The sequence below is a fragment of the Chrysochloris asiatica genome, unplaced genomic scaffold, assembly GCF_000296735.1.
Source record: "Chrysochloris asiatica unplaced genomic scaffold, ChrAsi1.0 scaffold00161, whole genome shotgun sequence".
NCBI lineage: Eukaryota > Metazoa > Chordata > Mammalia > Afrosoricida > Chrysochloridae > Chrysochloris > Chrysochloris asiatica.
Window position 1 is genome coordinate 3,510,281 of NW_006408679.1, and position 19,232 is coordinate 3,529,512.

The window sequence follows — 19,232 nt, forward strand, 5'->3', positions numbered from 1 at the left end:
AAATGGTATGTGCAGTACCCAAAGCACAGGGAAAGGCCCCCGGTGGCTTCACAAGGACCATCAGAATCAGGGAGGGAGCAGTCTGGGGAGGCTCCTGGGGACCCCGTGGTGGAGAGCTTAAAGATCAGACTAAGGGCCTGGGGTTTGAGTTTGTTTTCATTCAGCTCATTATTCACTCAGCTGTCACCAACTATAGTATGGACTTGTTGCTAGCTGCTATCAAATCAACTCTGGCTCATGGCAACCCTTATGTATGACAGAAAGAAATGTTGCCTGGCTCTGCACCATCTTCGTGTTTACTGATAATTGGATAATGATCAATTGTGCTTCATAGGGCTTTCATTGACTGATTTTTGGAAGTAAGTTGCCAGGTCTTTCATCCTTGTCAGTCTTAGTCCAGAATCTGCCCACTATGGGTAACTAACCCTGCTGATAATTGAAATACTGGTTGGTGGCATAGCATCGCAGCTACATGCAAGCCACCACAGTATGCCAAACCGACACCATGAATTAAGGGTCGTCTGAATTTTAACTGTGCACTTTTCATGAACAAAGCACTTGGCTAAGCACAATAGTAAAATGAATGTTTTAAATTTATTGACTAGCCTTTTCTTCCCAAACTCTGAATATTCTAGAAATAGTTACTTATATATGAACACTGGATACTGTAATCATTTTCTCTAGTCATTCAAACAGTTCCCCAAAGACTATATAACTTTTGGTAACAGTAGTTCCACTTATTGAATGTGTGAGATGGAATGAGCTGGAACACAGACACCCACATGTAAGACTTTATTAGAGGTAGGAAGGAAAGAGAGAGGTATTGCTGGGGGAAGGATTTTTATACTGGTCAAAGAGGAGGGCGGGGTTGAGATTAGTGGAGGTAGGTGATAGGTTGAGTAGGGATGACGTGCAGGTAGGGAGAGAGGAAGTTCCGGTAGGAAGAGAAGTTCCAGTAGGGAGAGCGAGAACCTGGTAAGCAGCCATTTTATTATGCTTATGGCTGAGGGATTCTATCATTCCAGCCTTTTCTTGTTGTGGGTACAGGGGCGGAGGTCATTTCTTCTGGAGCTGCTTCCTGCTGGAAGGGGGCAAAGAGGAGGGAACTATGTATCTGGCATGTTCTTCTGGCTGGCTGGTCCTGTTGCTTGGCAGTGGTTGGTATCCGACCATGAGGAATTCGCCCCCTGTCTGGTTTGTGAAGGCCCTCAGGCGTTCCTGAAGAAAATTTTGAAGACAGTGAAATAGGCAGGGGCCAAATAACAGTATCAGGAGGATTATAGTTAATGGTCCTAGGAAGGGGAGGAGCCAAGGCCACCAGGAGGACATTAGGGTCCAACCACAGTTTGCTGTTTCTGATTGCCTAGTGCGAATTCTGTCCTTTAATCCTTTTACCTTGCTGAGGACTATGTCAGACCCATTGACAAAATAACAGCATTCCTCACCTAGGGTCCGGCATGTCCCTTTCTCGGCTGTGTGGAGGTCTAAACTGCATCGGTTTTGGAGTACTACTTCAGCTAGTGAGTTAACTTGATTTTGTAAGGCAAGGAGGATGTCTGCTACCCTCTCCATGTCCCTGTTCAAGGCCTCTGATAATTATTTTGTAATAGACGTATGGATGTTCCTAATCAGATGGGGTTAAGATTCAGGCTGCAGGGATTAAATATGTGACCCCACACAGGTGTTGTGTGGGTAGGCATTTGAAAATCTTTTCCACATAAGAAAAATATTCCTTTTGGCCCACATGTTGGGTTGCTTACCTTTGTTATGTCAGTGCACCAGGGATGCAAGGTTAGTGATGTTGCTGTGGTTATGAATGCAGGTGAGGTTGGTGGAATTACTGAGGCCAGTCTCTGTGAGAAGAGGTCCTGTGTACTGTATGGTGGTTGTATTAGGATATGATTTAGGGACTGGGTCAGCAGGAATGGCTGAGTACCCCAGGTCCCTATAGGGAAATAAACCCAGCATGAGGTTTTATTGAATATGGTTCCTATATCAAAGGAGCTCTGGTAGTGTAGTGGTTATGAATTGGGCTGCGAGCTGCAAGGTCAGCAGTTTGAAACTACCAGCTGTTCCGCGGGAGAAAGATGAGGCTTTCTGTTCCCGTAAAGATTTACAGCCTTGGAAACCCTGTACAGGGTCGCTATGAGTCGGAACCGACTCCACGGCACATAACAACAACAACAACATCAGTGATTAGTGTGTGATGGGGTTAGCGGATGCTGTCAAGCTTTAGCCATGTTCGTAATCCTTTATATCCTGGGTCCAGCCGTTGTGTGAGGTTCTTTGCAGCTTCTACACTGAACTTTTTTCTCGCTGCATCTGCCACCGCCCCCACCCCCATCTGACATCACTATTTGGGTTTGATATGTCCAGCAGACAGGTTTATTGCACCACCTTTTGCAAGCTGTGGATTGGGATAGTTTGGATAGGTATCATACTCTGATTCCACAAAACTGGTTGGTGACAGGTATTTGTCCCAGATAGCAAGCAGAGTGCATAAAGGTCAGGACATTGGAGCAATCCGTGGCTGTATGAGGGGTTGAACATGTTTTGCCATTTTGGCTAAGGCACAAACTGATCATCAAGTTGAGATTAAAAAGTATGGAGAGCATACTGGGATGATGATAAGTCCCACTATGAGGAGAAAAAAGAGTAAGGCAAAAAGTATTTGAGAATGGCCAGGCCACTAGGGGTGAGACAGAGAAGAGGCCTACTGCAAGGGTAGTGCCCCGTAGGGGGCGGGGAAGGCCGGGTGGCAAGTTAACATGGAGGTATGCCTAAGGGAGTATGTGGAGGTAGGGCTAGCCAGCAAAGGAGAAAGACTGTCAGCAGAGAGATTTAGTCTGGTGAGAAATCAGAGAGTGTGCCCTGAAGAACCAGAATAGGTCAGGAGTGTTACCCTTTGGAAAGAACCACTGGAGATCCTGGTCCACCTGCTTGAGGAAGCAGGAAAATCAGGTGACTAGGCAGAAGTCATGCATTTATTCCTCTCGGATGTGGGTGGATTTGAGCTTGGTCAATCCTGTGAAAGAGGTAAAGGGGGATGCCTGGTTTAATATCCGATTTGGGAGTGGATGAAACTATGTGTGCCAGTTTTACGCGTGACGTATGGAACCAGAAAGCTCTGCCAGCTAATTTGGCTGCTGTGGGGGTGGTAAGACCTTGAGGGGTCCTTCCCATTTTGGTTGCAAAGGGCTTGGTACACCTGGTCGCCAGGTTGGACCCGGAAGTGTTGTTCCGTTGGATGGGGTTTGGGTAGAAATTGGTCTGTGTGGGCTCGTAACAAATGATGGACCATACTTGGGGTTGGGATATAGTCAGCATGTGGGGGTGAGGTGGTTGGGAGGTTTCCCATGAGAAATGGTCATCCATACATTAGTTCAAATGGGCTTAAGAAGGTAGATTTTCGGAGGGCTGCCCTTAGTCTTGTTAGTGCTATGGGAAGGAATTCTGTCCATGGTATGTGTAACTCTAATGAAAGCTTGCTTAATTGTGTTTTTATAAGGCCATTTGCCCTTTCCACTTTGCCAGATGATTGAGGTCTGTATGGGATGTGGAGTTTCCAGGTAATGTTGAGGGCTTGGGCAGTGAGTTTGGGTGATCTGGGAGATGAAGGCAGGACCATTGTCCGATTATATAGAGTGTGGAAGGCTGAAGGGCAGAATAATTTCAGTTAAAAGAGCGTGTGTGAGTGCTGTGTCACCCTCCGAGATGGTAGGAAAGGCCTCGATCCATCCTGAGACGGTATCTACCATGGTTAGGAGGTACTTGTGTTTTTTGTGAGGGGGCATGTGTGTGAAGTCCATTTGCCAGTTTTCTCCTGGGAGACAGCTGCGGGCTTGATGGGTGGGAAATTATTTGGGGGGCAATGCTCCCTGTGGGGATGTGATTAAGCAAGTGGGGTATGTTTGAGTTATTTGTTGATGTAGTGAGGGCATTTGGGGACAGTAAAATACGGATCGTAGGAGGCGGAATAAGGGTTCCTGCCCAATGTGAAGGGTATTGTGTATATTCGTGAGGATGTATATGGCCTGTGACCTGGGGAAAATGTACAGTCCCTTGAGAAGAAGTCAGTCCCCAGTGAGTGTGGCTCCCTGTTGAAGGCATTCTTGTGTTTCAAGGGGGTTAGAGAGGGGCATTATAGGGGGAACAGCAAGCATTTGTGTGGACGGAGGTGGGAGCATGGCCGCTCGTTTTGCTTTGCGGGTTGGCCTTATTGTTTCCCTGTGAGATGGAGTCATTGATGGATTGATGACTCCACAGTGTAGGACTCCTGCTTGTGTTAGTAGTTGTAACACTAGGAGACTGTTGTTTATAGGGGAGCCTTTTGGGAGGTTGTGTTAAAGGGAAGAGATATGGCTTCAATTACCCTATCTGAAGATACAATGGCATAGCTGGCCTGGCATTGGCCTGTAGGTGAGTTGATGGAACTGCTATTGATGAACCATATGTGATCCGGGTGGGGCAGCAGGGTGGAGATGTGCGGTAGAGGAGGGAGATGATCTAGAGCTTCCATACATGAGTGAGAGAGATCCCTCGTGGTTATAGGGAGGAGGGAAGCGGGGTTGTGGGGGTGGGGCAAGATTCTAATTTAAAGTTGGGATTTTCAATGAAAACCATATGGAATAATTGAAGGTGTGAAGGGGAGAGATTTGAGACTGCTGTGTGGGTCAGTAGATGTTGGAGGAGGTGTGGAGACCTAATAGAAGTAGGTCATCCACATATTGAAGGAGGGTACTGGGTGAGAGACTGAGGTTAGAGAGGTCTTTAGCCAGTGCTTAGACTCTGGTGCAGCATACAGCAAGAACAAGCCAGCTGGTGAGGTAGGCATGGTAGTTTTAATAGGATATAATATGAGGGCGGATTTGAACTTGACTAGAATGTCTCGTCCTAGGATTGGTGTAGGACACTTGGATAGGACTAGACATGCATGTGTGAATGGGGTATCATGAAGTGAGCATGCTAGGGCTTCTGTGATGACGGGCCGAGTAGGGACTCCGTCAACCCCAACTATTAATGTAGGGGTAGGGTGTGTCCTCCCTGAGTATTCTGGTAGAGCTGAGTAAGTGGCCCCGGTGTCTAAAAGTAAAGACTGACTTACCTGGAACATGGACCATTACCCTGGGCTCTCTCTGAGTTATTTCCGTGGGGGCCAGCGATCCCGGGCACCTTCAGTCCTCTGTGACCACTTCTAGAAGCTCTGGTAGAGCAAACCCTTTTGCTTGGTGGGACTGGGGGCTATTGATCCCTTCCCTCTCTGGAGAAAGGGGCAATCAACCTTCCAGTGTCTCCCCTGTTTGCAAGCAGGGCATTCATGGGCCAGGGGGAGGACAAGAGCTAGGGTAGTTTTTGCCCAATGACCCTCTTGGTTACACTTGAAGCAGGGCCCGGGCAGTGCCCCAGAGGATATTCTACCCCTTCTTTGGTCTGGAACCCTGTAGAGCATTGGTCAGTAACAGGTATTTCGCCTTGTCTGTGTCTGGGGCCAGCAGAGATGAAATGAGTGTTAATAACTGCTATGCCTACTGGGGATGTTGGATCTAGTTTGGTGTATTTTTGTAGGGCCACTGTTAGACGTGATAGAAATTGGCCCGGATTTCTGTCTAAATTTTGGGTGATATTTTTAATCTTGTTGTAGTTGACTACTTTATGAGCAGTTCTCTTTAAGCCTTCTGCAAGGCAAAGAATGATATGAGCTCCAAGTCCCCAGTTGGTGTGGCCTGGTTGATAATCCCAGGAGGGATCTTCTTGGGGGAACTGCCTGAGCTCCCACTGGCTTTTCATTGCTCATAGCATGCACCTGGTCAGAAGTGAGAGTGATGTAGAGGTCATGTCAGGTGAGGTAATAGGGTTGAGTGAGGTATCTGAATTCTCTTGATGTAGGTGTCTGGATGGGAGGAGAAATTTCCTAGCCTCTTTTCAATTTGTGAGAGGTCAGATAAGGAAAAGGGAACATGGACATGAACAATGCTCTCTGCCCCAGCTACCCCATGTAATAGCATCAGGAGTGCAGGCAGTGGTGGGTATTGGGATCAATGAGAGTGGTCTCAGGACCAAGTATGTGGTGGAGAGGGAGGGTTCAGCTGAGTAGATGAGGCTTGACCATCAGATGGTGGTGGAACAGAGCCATGGGGAGGAGAGGGAAGAGGAGGTAGGTGGGTGGAGGAGGAGGAGGAGGAAGGGCTGTATGAAGGGGGAATGCAAGTGGGGGATGGACATGGTCTCATGGGTCAAAAGAGGAAACATCTGGGAGGGAGCTTGGGTCTTGGATGGGGGTGGTTTCTCTTGGGCTGGAAGGATTTGAAAAAGGGAGCAAGTCAGATAAAAGGATGAGAACAGAGAGAAAAGAAAGCCTGTACGTAGGGGACCTCAGGCCATTTGTTTGCTGCTGTGCTGACAGAAGTTATCAAGGTCATGAAGGATGTTGAAATTGAAGATGCCATTCTCCGGCCATTAGGAACCATTTGCTTGATTACAGAAAGAGTAAGCGTTGTGGCTTGATATCCAGTTGTAGCCCTAGTGCCTTAAGATTGCGCAGGAGGCAACCCAAGGGTGTGGAGTGAGGCGATTTAGATGGTGAGGTTCCCATGATAATTGCGGGCCGGAGAGTTAGGGTGAGGATCAGGAAGCCTCAGAGGAGAAGGGCAAAGAGAGGAGCGTCTTCGTCTCTCTTGCCAGACCCCTGAGAGAAGAGAAAGGAATTGAGCTGATGGTGCATCCCCCGAGAGCAGCAATCCTAGGCCACGGGCCGAGAAGAGTCCATCTGGCCTAGCGCTAGGACTTAGACTTGACAGCACAGAGGACCTGAGAGAGGCAGGCATGCCCAAACAATCACTCTGAGATTGTTGACCGGTGTGTGGCTGTAAAAGTCAGCAACGGCAATGGATGAGGACCCCTGGGTGGGTGTTTGGTTGGCAGATTCATGAGGGACAGCCGGAAAGCAGATCAACCCGAGAGCTGGGGATCTTTGCAAGTCCCGGCAAAGTCCCTTCAGGGTTTCAGCCCAATAAATGTGAAATGGAATGAGCCAGAACACAAACACCCACGTGTAAGGCTTTATTAGAGGTCAGAAGGAAAGAGAGAGGTATTGCCCGGGGAAGGATTTTCATACTGGTCAAAGAGGAGGGAGGGGTTGAGATTAGTGGAGGTAGGTGATAGGTTGACTAGGGATGACGTTCTGGTAGGGAGAGAGGAAGTTCCGGTAGGAAGAGAAGTTCTGGTAGGAAGAGCGAAAATGTGGTAAGCAGCCATTTTATTATGCAGGTGGCTGAGGGATTCTATCAGAATGGTCTTAAAGAGAGAAAGAAGTCCCCACATAAAGTCATACTTTTCCCTTTTAAGAGACCCTATTTGTGAACACTTGCAGTCCGTGAGGATTGGCATGTGAATATGCCTTATGGTTATGTTAGTTGTGCCCACATACACAACAGAAGGAAACGTTGCTCAGTCCTGCACCATCTTCAGGGTCACTGGTGTAATCACATCTGCTCTGATGGTCACCGTGTGCTTTTGGTGCCTGCCAACCTAGAGGGCTCATCTTCCAGCACTATACCAGACAGTATTCTTAAGGTTCTCACTGGCTGATTTTTGTAAGTAAGTTACCAGATCTTCTGGCCTACACTTGGCCTAGAAACCCCACTGAAACTTTGTCTGCTAAGCTTGAAATCCTTAACTTATAGCATCGTAGCAACATGTAAGCTGCCACAGTCTGACAAACTGGCAGATGGGTGGGGGTGGTACCTTATAGCAGGATGCTTACACTGAAATTCTCTTCCTAAAATTCTCAGTGGGGCCTGAAGTGATCCTCCCGATAAACTGAATGATGTATGTGTCTATGGGTTTTCTCTCTCACTAAAATGTAAGTGTATCTGTCTAGGCTTAATCCCCAGCACATAGAACAGTGCCTGGCATACAGTAGGTGGGCTGTGTTGTCCAAGAATCCCCAGAAGTCACATGTACAATATTGTGTGTAGTGAGGGAGCATCTGATGGTGACTGTGAGCGTGAAATGGCTCACACATTCACCATGTGACCTGAGGCACAAGCCACTTTTCTCTCTGGGCCTCAGTTTCTTCATTTGGTTGTAGTGAAGATTGTTGTTGTTGTTGTTGTTGTTGTTGTTAAGTGCCATCGAGTCGTTTCCGACCCATAGCGACCCTGTACAGGGTTTCCGAGGCTGTAAATCTTTACGGGAGCAGAACGCCTCATCTTTCTCCCACGGAACGGCTGGTAGTTTCGAACTGCTGGCCTTAAGGTAGTGAAGATTAGATAAGTTAATATATGTACCAGTACCTGAGCAATAGTAAACAAGTGCATTTTTTTTTTTTTTTTGCTATGATTTTAACGTGTGTGCATGCATTTTCTGGGGTAAGGGTCCTTAGCTTGTCGTGTTTTGTTAGCTGCTGTCAAGTTGGCCACCAAATCATGGTAGTCCTGTGTACAGTGGACCTTTGTGGTCCATAGGGTTTTCTCTGGCTGATTTTCACATTGCCAGGACTTTCTTCCTAATCTGTGTGAGTTTGGAAGGAAGCTCTACTGAAACCTGTCCAGCCTCATAGCAACATGCAGACCTCCACTATGGCTATGTATGAGGTGCATTGGCCGGGAATTGAACCCAGGTCTCCTGCATATAAGGCAAGGATTCTGTTACTCCGTCACCACACTCTTGATTTTGTTAGACCCTCTAAAAATTCTGTGACCTTCAGAAGAGTTACATCCTGAATAGGATTGTAGTGATGATCTGAGGTAGATATGGACCTAGAGCACACAGTAAATGAAGTATTTTGAGTAGATAGAAAGGGTAAAGGATAGTGTTCACTTTTTCTCATGAGACGTGCCAGCTGACTTAAAGCCAAATGGGTATAAACATAGCAATTTTAGGCAGTTACTATTATGGCATTAAATAAGTCTCTTTTTATTACGTTTCCAAAGTTTTCATTTGGTAATAGAACTAGGTCTCTGCTGGCCATGAGTCAGTAGCTTGACTCCACACCATCCTTACCCTTGGAGCTGAGATGGGGTGTTTTTCCTCTGGGGGGGCTTTCTTTTCTAATGACTGCCTTTGCCTCCTACCCTTGCTGGGCACAGGGATGCATATCCCACATGCCAGGTGGTGGAGGTCCAACTGTGTTACAATGTGGCCAAGCTGATTTACCTGTGCAAGGAGAGGTAAGGAGGGCTGGCGGGGCAGGTGTGCCACAGGTGAAGCTGGCCTGCATCTTTTTGTCCCTTTTTCCCATGTGATGCCCACCCTTCTATCCTGGCTGGTATTGAATTCCCCAACTGAAAAGGGAGGAGGGTGGTCTTGTTCAGAAAGCTGAATGCCCAACTCTGGCTATCTGATGATTGCTGAATGTGGGTGGAGAGCCCATCCCAAAGACTGTGAGCCTGCTCCTTGTTTCCTCCCCACACCCTACCTCTGCTGCAGAAAGAAGACTGAGACGAGCCTGACCTATTACACAAACCTGCTGACGAAGACAGGCCAGCGGACCCTCATCAACCCCAAGCCTTGTGGCCAGTTCTGCTGCTGTGAAGTACCGGGGTGTGAGCGGGTGAGCCCCACGGCCCAGCTAGGAGTGTGGGTGCTGACCCTGGGGTCCCTCTCCTCCTGCACAGAGCCACATCTTCACAAGGGGCGGTGTGTCCTGACAGGAGGACGCCATCTCTTACTACACGTGCATGAAGAACAGGCTGCAGCTGCTGATCGCAGAGGAAGAGTGCAGGGTTCAGTTCCAGCCCCTGGGAATGGCCTTCGTCACCTTCCAGGAGAAGGTCATGGCCACCTAGTGAGTATGGGCATGGGCGGTTCCTCTTCAGATAGCATGCTGCCCCTCCTGGAGAAAGATGGCATGCTTAGTCAGCAATGCAGCCATTTCTGAGTGGCATTTCCATGGCCTTCCCCAGGGAAGCAGCCATCTGCACACCTTCCCTGGTATGTGACAGCTGGTGGGTGCTGGGTATAGGCAGCAACCGTGGAACTGATGACACTCGCTGGCCCTGGAAAGTTGAATGTGGCCTTGCTCACTGCCAGGCTCTAACCAGCTATCCTAGGGCATCTCATTGGCTCTCCTGTACCCCATAGCCTGCCAGGTGGGATGGCTGCCAGCCTCTTTCTAGATCTCTGCTCCAGAACCACAGACCCTTCCCTATCTATGGGCCTCATGTCTACCTACAATTACAGAACAGTAGGGGAAGACCCCTGGCCACCTCCAGTGTGTTCACTACTGTGGGGGCCCAGCCTTAGGGTGTGGTTAACTGTGCCCCTTGACATGGCTCCCATGCTTGAGAGCTCAGTGCCATCTCTCCTGGGGAGCACTGGGGGTAGGATTGGGAGAAGGAGACAAAAAGGAAGTGGTTAAGTAAATGCCACTTCCCCTTCACTCCCCACCTGGGACACCTGGACTTGGGAGCAGTCTCTTCTGTGTTTCCCTGCGGGGGCCTTTGCCTCATTACAGACCTCTCTCTGTGAGGTTGGGCCAGGAGGCAGAGGGATGTTCTGAGACAGACGGAGCTGGGGTGTTATTCATGAGAGTGGGACCCGTTGAGATGAAGGGTGGAGGTGGGAGTCCTGGGGAGGGGAATCTTGGTGTTGGAATGGGAACAGATTTTCTGTGAGGTCACTAAGGGGCCTGGGTAAGAAGTGAGGGGTTGGAGAAATGAGGCCCACCGACTTCTGTGTTCAAGGGCAGGAGGATGGGGAGAGCTCCGTCCAGGAAGAGTGTGTTGGGGTAGTGAAAACAGCATGGGATCCAGAGTCAGACAGATGGGAGTACAAGGCCTATCTCACAGAGCCTCAGTTTCCTTATCTGTTAAATGGGGATGGTAATTCCTAGCTTACAGTGTTGATTGGAGAATCCTCAGGTGGTATAAATGTTAACATGCTCAACTGCTAACTAAAAGGTTGGTGGTTCAAGTGCACTCAGAGGTGCCTTGGAAAAAAGCCTATCGATCTGTGAGGGGACTTCACAAAGTTTGTAGAAAATGTAATTGAAAGATAATGGAATTTTTCCATGAACTTTTTGAAGCCCCCTCATACTTGTGGAAAATCAGCCATGAAAACTGGATGGAGCATGGGTTGTCGTGAGCCAGAATCCACTTGAGGGTTTTTTAAGGTGGGTTAAGGATTGGACAAAATCTTCTGCATAGTGTGCCCAACCTGGTGCCTGTTTCATCACATTCATCAGAATAATAGTAATAAATTAAAGGTTCTGTGCCTCGAGGCTCCCAGACAATCCTATAGCACTCTCTTGGTCCTGTTGGCTGAGGGTCTATGGTAACTGGTGGGCTGGGTGTGATCACCGCTATACCCTGGCAGCATCCTCAAAGACTACAATGCCTGCAAGTGTCAGGGCCTCTGGTGCAGAGGGGAGCCCCAGCCATCGTCGCACAGCCGAGAGCTCTGCACCTCCAAGTGGACTGTCACCTTCGCCACTTACCCCGAGGACATCTGCTGGTGAGTGAGGTCCCAGGCTGAGGGGAGAGGGGGCCTGTTTCCCTCCGGGAGAGGAGGGCAGTCACTGGAAGCGCAGGACTGATATGACACTCAGTGACAGTTCCCAAGTGAGGATCTGTAGAGACGCCCCCCTGTCTCTGGGCTGGGGTGCTGTGATGTACTTGGTATGGCCTGGCCTGGGGTATCCACCCAGCTCTTCACTCCAGCTGTACTCCCTTGCATTCTGTGTTGTCCAGCAGAAATACGTTGCAAGCTCCGTGTATGATTTTACATTTTCTAGTAGCCACGTTAGGAAAATAAACAATAACAAAAAAGAAACAGTTGAAATTATTTTCATTACTCTATCTCAACATAGTCCACATAGTTATCTTTTCAGCATGCAATCAGTATAAAAATTACTGAGATATTTTACCATGTCTCTTTCATACCTTATCTTCAAAATCAGTGTATCTGTAGTGTACACTTACAGCACATCTCTGTTCAAACTAGCCATGTTCAAAGTGCTCAGTAGCCACACCTGACTCGTGGCTGCTGTACTGCACAGTGCAGCTTTAGGTCATGCGGCTGCCCCTCCTCCAGTCTGGACACAAGAGATGAGGGCAGCCCCACAGCAGCCCCACGTGCCTACCTTAGTGTCTTGTGGAATGACTTTTGGCTGCTTGCCTCCACTCAGTTGTACCCCAGCCTCTGCCAGTTTTGCATTTTAATCCAAAGGCCTTTTGAAATTTGGAATTCGTTTGTCTATCTGTTCTTGGTGTGGGTGAGTGACCAGGACATATCCAGCTGGGCTTTTGCCCCTTCGTCCCCCTCTTCCTCTCCAACCCATAGCCCCATTGGGAAGAATGTTTATAACACACTGCAGATATGCCCAAGAAATGTTATCAGTGCCTTCTTTGCTCCTCTTAGGGTGCTCTTGGCATCTCTTGGGGTAGGTTCTGACTCTGAGGCCAGGTGGGGGAGCCACATTAGCAGAGGGTGACCTGTTTTATCTTTGGGCTCACAGGCCCGTGATTCCGTTTCCTGTAGCTTCAGGTTGGTGTAGAGGGCTTGCCTGAGCTCCAGAGCCCCAAGGAACCCTCCCCAGAGCCAGTCTTGACTTGCCTAAATTTGGCCTCAGGTCTGCCTGAGCCCTGGGTGCTGGGAAGCTAAGCCTCAGGGACCTATGTTCTGCCCTCTGTAGGAAGAACCTGTCTATCCAGGGCCTTCGCTGGTGGCTCCAGTGGCTGGGCATCAACTTCACTCTCTTCGTGGTACTGTTTTTCCTGACCACACCTTCTATCATTTTGACCACCATAGACAAGTTCAATGTCACCAAACCCATCCATGAGTTGAATGTGAGTGACCCTATAGGGCCCATTCCAGGGGGGCTGGAGAAACAAGGGTGTGGTGGGTGGGGGAGCAATTGGGACCATGGTGGGGGGAGGGAGGAGGAAGAACAGCAAACCAGGGGCCATGTGGCTCCTGTGCTTTTCAGCCCTGAGCAATCATGGTCACTTTAATTAGAATGTCTTTATAATATTACACAGAAAATTTCTTGAATGGAATACATTTAAATGTTAAACAATAGGGGCCATTTGAGTTGAATGAGATCTATTCAGTCTGATAGAAGGTTAAACATCCATTAAAAATTATAGACTTTGTGGTAAACAGGGAGGGCTTATAAAAGTGTATCTAAGCAATGGTTTTAATGATGTGCTGTTGATGTATGAAGGAGCCCTTGTGGTACAATGATCAAGTGCTTGGCTTCTAGCCCAAAAGTTAGTGAATGGAAACCACCCAGTGGCTCTAAGGGAGAAAGATCTGGTGATCTGCTTCTGTAAAGATGACAGTTTAGGAAATCCTATGAGGCTTGGCTACTTGTGGTGTGGTGTTGTAGGATAAGCACTGGACTGCAAGGTCAGTTTGAACCACAAGGTCGACAGTTCAAACTCACCAGCTGCCCCTTGGAAGTCCAAAACAGGGTTGCTGTGAGTCAGAACTGATTTGATAGCATTTAACAACAACAACAACAACAACTTTGTCTCACGGGATTGCTATGAGTCAAAAGTGGACTTGGCAGCATCCAACACAGTGATGGATGTGTGCATCTTTCCTAGTAGGAAAGAGTGGAAAGAGCCCCACTGATTTCAGTGACAGGATTTTGATTAAAGTAGTGCTTTAATCAAGTAAGGATTCACAACTGTAAAGTTACTATTTTCTTTCCCTATGTTACTCTTTGAAGTGAGTCCATTTTATTTATTTTGTACTTTCTGATAATCTTGTTATAAAATAATTTATGCTCTAGAGGTAAAGCATAATTAAACAAACAAATAAAAACCTAGATGAGTTGATGAGATTATAAACACTTCCTAAATCAGGATCTACTTTAAAAACGTTGTTGTTGTTAGCTGCCCTCCGTAGGGTCAATTCTGACTCATAGCACTGTGCGCCACAAAACCAAACCAAACAAAACAAAACACTGCCCATTCCTCACCGTTGTGTTTGAGGCCACTGCTGCTGCCATGTACCATGCCATCTCCTTGAAGGTCTTCCTCTTTTTCGCTAATGCTCCACTTTATATATATATATATATCATGTCCTTTTCTAGTGACTAGTCCATCCCACCAGCATGTCCAAAAGATGAGAGACAAAGCCTTTGCTTCTAAATAGCATTCTGGCTGTACTTTTTCCAATATAGATTTGTTGGTTCTTCTGGAAGCCCATGGTTCTTTAAACATTCTTCACCAGCACTGTAATTCAAATGCCTCAGTTCTTCTACGGTCTTCCCTGTCCTGCTTTGGAGATGGTTCATTTTATTCCTGTGCTACAGTTACACATTTTTACAATTATGATTAACTCTGCTGACATACACAGCTGAATCATGTCATTCTATCAGTATTTTCGCCCACCTTCTCTTACTCAGACCCAGTAGGCCAGAATCGTTTAGTGGGAGTTACAGACAATAGCTGGAAGAGACATTAGATAATTCACAACACCACATCAAGCCAATCAAATAAGTGGAGTTCAGTTGTTTGTGAAATTACTTTCTCCATTGTAAATAGCTGTATAGATTGGTTCTTAGTTGTTGTTCAGTCAGTTCAGATTCACAGGGACCTTGTGTGCAATAGAACAAAACATTGGTCCTGCATCATCTTCTGGTCATTGGTGTACTCGAGTTCATTCTTGTGGCCACTGTGTTTATTGACCTAGATCAAATAGAACCTATTGCCTTCCAACCCAGAGGGCTCATCTTCCAGCATTACATGGGACAGTGTTCTATTATAATCCATAGGATGTTTACTGGCTGGTTTTTTGGAAGTTGATTGCCAGGCCTGTCTTCCTAGTCTGTCTTAGTCTGGAAGCTTCACTGAAATTTTTCCACCATCATAGGAACACACAAGCCACCACAGTACAACAAATTGGCAGATGGGTGGATGATACAATCTAAGGAGCTGATATTGATCATTCAGTTAACATTTATAGAACACCTACCCTGTGCCAGGCACAATGCTTGTTCTGTGGGCATCAAGGATGACCAAAATCTCAGCTCCCACCCCAGGGGCTCACCAAGTTGCCATGACAGTGGATCATGTCCTCAGAGCCCACAAGCCCACCCTGACTTTCTCTACTGTGAAATTTAATTTTCTAGAACCCTATCATCAGTCAGTTCTTCCCAACCCTTCTCCTGTGGTCCTTCTCAGCCCTGCTCCCTTCCATCGTCTACTACTCCACACTGCTGGAGTCTCACTGGACCAAGTGAGTGCTGGGGAGAGCCTGGGTCCCTCCCTGAGAAGGAGGTTCTGAGGGCACTGGGCGGTAGCAGAGGCCTGGCTGTGAATGCTCACCGCTGACTTTCTTGCAGGTCTGGGGAAAACTGGATCATGATGACCAAAGTCTACATTTTCTTGATCTTCATGGTGCTGATCCTGCCTTCTCTCGGCCTCACCAGGTACACATCACCACCTCTGGCCTTGAATTCTGAGGCAGGGCAACATCTGGAGAGCACTGTCCCCAGGACATGGAAATGGTTTGGGGGCTGATGTATATTCTTGGCACACTCACTTTGAGTACAGTTGTGCTGGTCTTTTGAGTCTGCTGGAAATAGGATAGTTCTTCCTTTAAAAAACAACAACATAAACTTTGAAAATAAAGTTGATCAAAGACCTTTCTTTTTTGGGAGTGTCTAATCAGGGCCTCTGGAGTCCTGATGTGGCACTGTGGGCTAATGAGTCAGACTGCAAAGTCGTTTGAACTGCAAGATTGGTGGTGGTTCAAGCTCACCAGCTGCTCCTTAGAAACCCTATGCAGGGTCGCTGTGGGTCGGAATCGAGTTGACGGCACTTAACAACAACAATCAGGGCCTCTAAGGAGCTCTGGTACCATAGTGGTTACAAGTCGGGCTGCTAACTTCAAGGTCAGCAGTTTGAAACTACCAGCTATCCCACAGGAGAAAAATGAGTCTTTTGGCTCCCATAAAGATTTATAGCCTTGGAAACCCTATGCAGGGTCACTGTGAGTCAGAACTGACTCCACGGCACACCACCACCAATCAGGGCCTCCCAACTTTTGTTTCTTTTTTGGATTCCTGGTGTGGCACTGTGGGATCAGCACTGGACTGTGAAGGCTGGCAGTTCGATACCCACCAGCTGCTTTTCCGAAACCCTGTACAGGGGTCACTACTTTTAATTTTTTTAATGATGTCACTTAACAACAGCAATCAGGACCTCTTGGAGTTAAGTTGTTGTTGTTGTGAAGTGCCATCGAGTCAGTTCCAACCCATAGCAACCCTGTACAGGGTTTCCGAGGGTGTAAATCTTTACGGGAGTAGAAAGCCTCATCTTTCTCCTGTGGAGCGGCTGGTAGTTTCGAACCGCTGACCTTAAGGTTCGCAGCCCAATTTGTAACCACTACACTACCAGTATAGTCACAGTTATTTAAGCCAAAGAAGACTGTGCCTCCCCTGAATCCTTCTAGAAGTTTATAAATACAGAACAGTCGAAGAGTTGAAAGAAACGATAGAAAATTAATAGCTTTTCTTTTTTAAAAAGAAATTTAATAGTAATTCCAAGGACAGAGATAAGAATTATTCTCATTTTTATATACTTGACAGTTCCATTCACTAACGCTCAGGTCCTTGTCCCAAGCCTTTTCTACCCTTCTTCCATTTCACTTCTCCACAGTCTGTTTTTGTTTAGCAAACACCATTGTTGTTATTAGGTACTATCAGGTCAATTTCAGCTCATATTGGCTCTATGTACAACAGAAAAAAATACAGCCAGATCCTGTGCCATCCTCACAATTGCTGCAGCAACAATGTCATTTAGGAGGTTCAGGAATTCACTTCTTTTTCCTTTTCCTCTTCTCTATTCTCCACCTCCTTCCCCAATATCTCTCTCTTCCTTTCCCCTTTTCTTTCTGTCTCACTATTCTCAACTGGGAAGTCCTGGTGTGGTGCTGCATGTTAATGCGGGTCAATGCGTTGGACTGCAAGGTTGGTTTGAACTGCAAAAGGCTGACAGTTCAGGTTCACCAGCCACTTCTTGGAAACCCTACACATGTTTCAAGTGATGTCAAGTCAGTTGGAGTTAAGTACTCCTTTGCTAACTGATGATTCTGCAGTTTGAATCCACCAGCTGCTCCATAGAAAGATTTGGCAGTTTGCATCCATAAGATTACAGCCTTGGAAACCTTATGGGACAGTTAGTTATACTCCGCAACCACTGGTTGAGTTTGGCTATTGTTTGTGGAATTGCTTTCTCCACTGTGAAGAGCTGTACAGATTGACTCTTGGTTGTTGAGTCAATTCAGGCTCAGGGGGATCTCATGTGCAATAGAGTAAAACATTGCTTGGTTCTGTATCATCTTCTGGTCATTGGAGTTCATTCTTGTGGCCACTGTGTTTATTGATCTAGATCAAGATACAACTTAGTGCCTTCCAACCCAGGGGGTTTCCAACACGTGGGACAGTGTTCTACTGTGATCCGTAGGAAGGAAGTTTGGGTTCAAGCAGCCCCTATAAGCCTCACTGTAAAAAGTAGCATCTTCTTAGAAAACAAATGCAGATCTTGAGATTGGGCCTGTTTTTAAAGCAGGAAAAAATGGAAAGCAAAACAAAAACAGATTCATGTATACTGATTGTATGGAATGTTGGAAATGAATACTTACAGATTCATTTGTCCTTTCAGCCTGGATGTCTTTTTCCGCTGGCTCTTTGACAAAAATTCCTCGGAGGGCCCTGTTCGACTGGAGTAAGTATCTGCCACGCTGAGTTCTGTAGCCATGGCCTCAGGTAAATGTCCCACCCGGGCTATGGGGGCAGGGGAGTCTGGTCTGAACCAGCATCTTCCTCCCACGTACAGCAGGACTTGGGGCATCATTACCAGTTCCTGGCTGGGCTGGAGTTCCCCCAAGTCCATGAGCTGTGCTGTGGGAGCTGCTCTATTTTGTGTTATACTCACAGAAATGTGGTTACTTTTTTAGGCTAAAATTCAATTAGCGATAGTCTTCCTTCATTCTTTGAAACTTACTTACCGAGAACAGAGCTGCTTGGGGAGAAGGAACTGCCAGGTCTCAGTGGTGGCAGAAAAGGGGTGTGGGGGGTGGGGGAGGAGAGAAAGTAATAATTAAGCATTGGGAAAAGAGGAACTGCTGGTCTGAGGAGTATTTTTGCCAGGAAAATGGAGTTAAATGTATTGCTGAGGTGGGTCTCTGTTAGGATTTTAAGCTTGTACCACACCTGCTAAAAGGAGTTCTGGTGGCACAGTGGTTAAGTTCTGGGGTGTTAACCAAAAGGTTAGCTGTTCAAACCCACCAGTCTCTCCAAGTGAGATAAATTTGGGAATCTGCTTCCATAAAGATTTGTGGTTATGTTGGTTCTGACTCAAAATGGACTCCATGTACAACAGAATGAAATGCCACCCAGTCATGGACCATCCTCAGATGGACATCATTGCTGTGTTTGAGCCCATTGTTGCTGTCACTGCATCTCATTGAAGGTCCTCCTCTTTTTCACTGATCCGCTACTTAACCAAGCATGATGTCCTTCTCCAGGGACTGGTCCCTCCTGATAACATGTCCGAAGGATGTGAGAGAAAGTCTCACCATCCTTGCTTCTAAGGAGTATTCTGGCTGTACACCTTCCAAGACAGTTTGTTCTTCTGGCAGTCATAGTATATATTCAGTATTCTTCACCAACATCATAACTCAGATACATCCGTTCTTGAAACTATCATGGCATAGCTTAGTCTTCAGAGTGCACTTAAAACATTTACTTATGAAGATCAAAGACCACAGCCTTTGGTGTGGATTACATCTCAATGTAAAGAAAACAAAACTCCTCACTACTGGAGAGTAGTAACCCAGTTGAATGGATGTACTACAGTTTGTATTTGCATTTACCAGCAGAGGGACATGAGGGTTGTTTTTCAGTTTCTGTTGATGACAAATAAAACCTCTGTAGACATTTAAAAAAAAAACAAACTCACCACCACTGGACCAATAAACGTTCTTATCAATAGAGAAAAGATTGAAGTTGTCAAGGATTTCATGCTTCTTAGATCAACCATCAACACTCACGGAAGCAGCAGTCAAGAAATCAAATGGCGTATTGCATTAGGCAACTCTGCTGCACAAGACCTTTTTAAAGTGTTGAAGAACAAAGATGTCAGCTTGAGGACTAAGGTGCACCTGAACCAAGCCATGGTATTTTCAGTAACCTCATATGCCTGTGAAAGCTGGACAGTGAATAAGGAAGGCCATGGAAGAATTGATGCTTTTGAGTTATGGTGTTGGAGGAGAAT

General features: G+C 46.8%; 1 protein-coding gene across 1 annotated transcript in view; it reads left to right on the forward strand.

Annotated features, from left to right (window-relative positions):
* The window catches only part of TMEM63A (transmembrane protein 63A), a 43,620-nt gene that overhangs the window by 16,136 nt on the left and 8,252 nt on the right, over positions 1-19,232 (forward strand). The window contains 8 exon segments of the mRNA XM_006871134.1: positions 9,090-9,170; positions 9,430-9,553; positions 9,654-9,787; positions 11,317-11,454; positions 12,635-12,788; positions 15,083-15,189; positions 15,296-15,382; positions 17,619-17,681. Coding sequence (XP_006871196.1) covers positions 9,090-9,170; positions 9,430-9,553; positions 9,654-9,787; positions 11,317-11,454; positions 12,635-12,788; positions 15,083-15,189; positions 15,296-15,382; positions 17,619-17,681 — 888 coding nt within the window.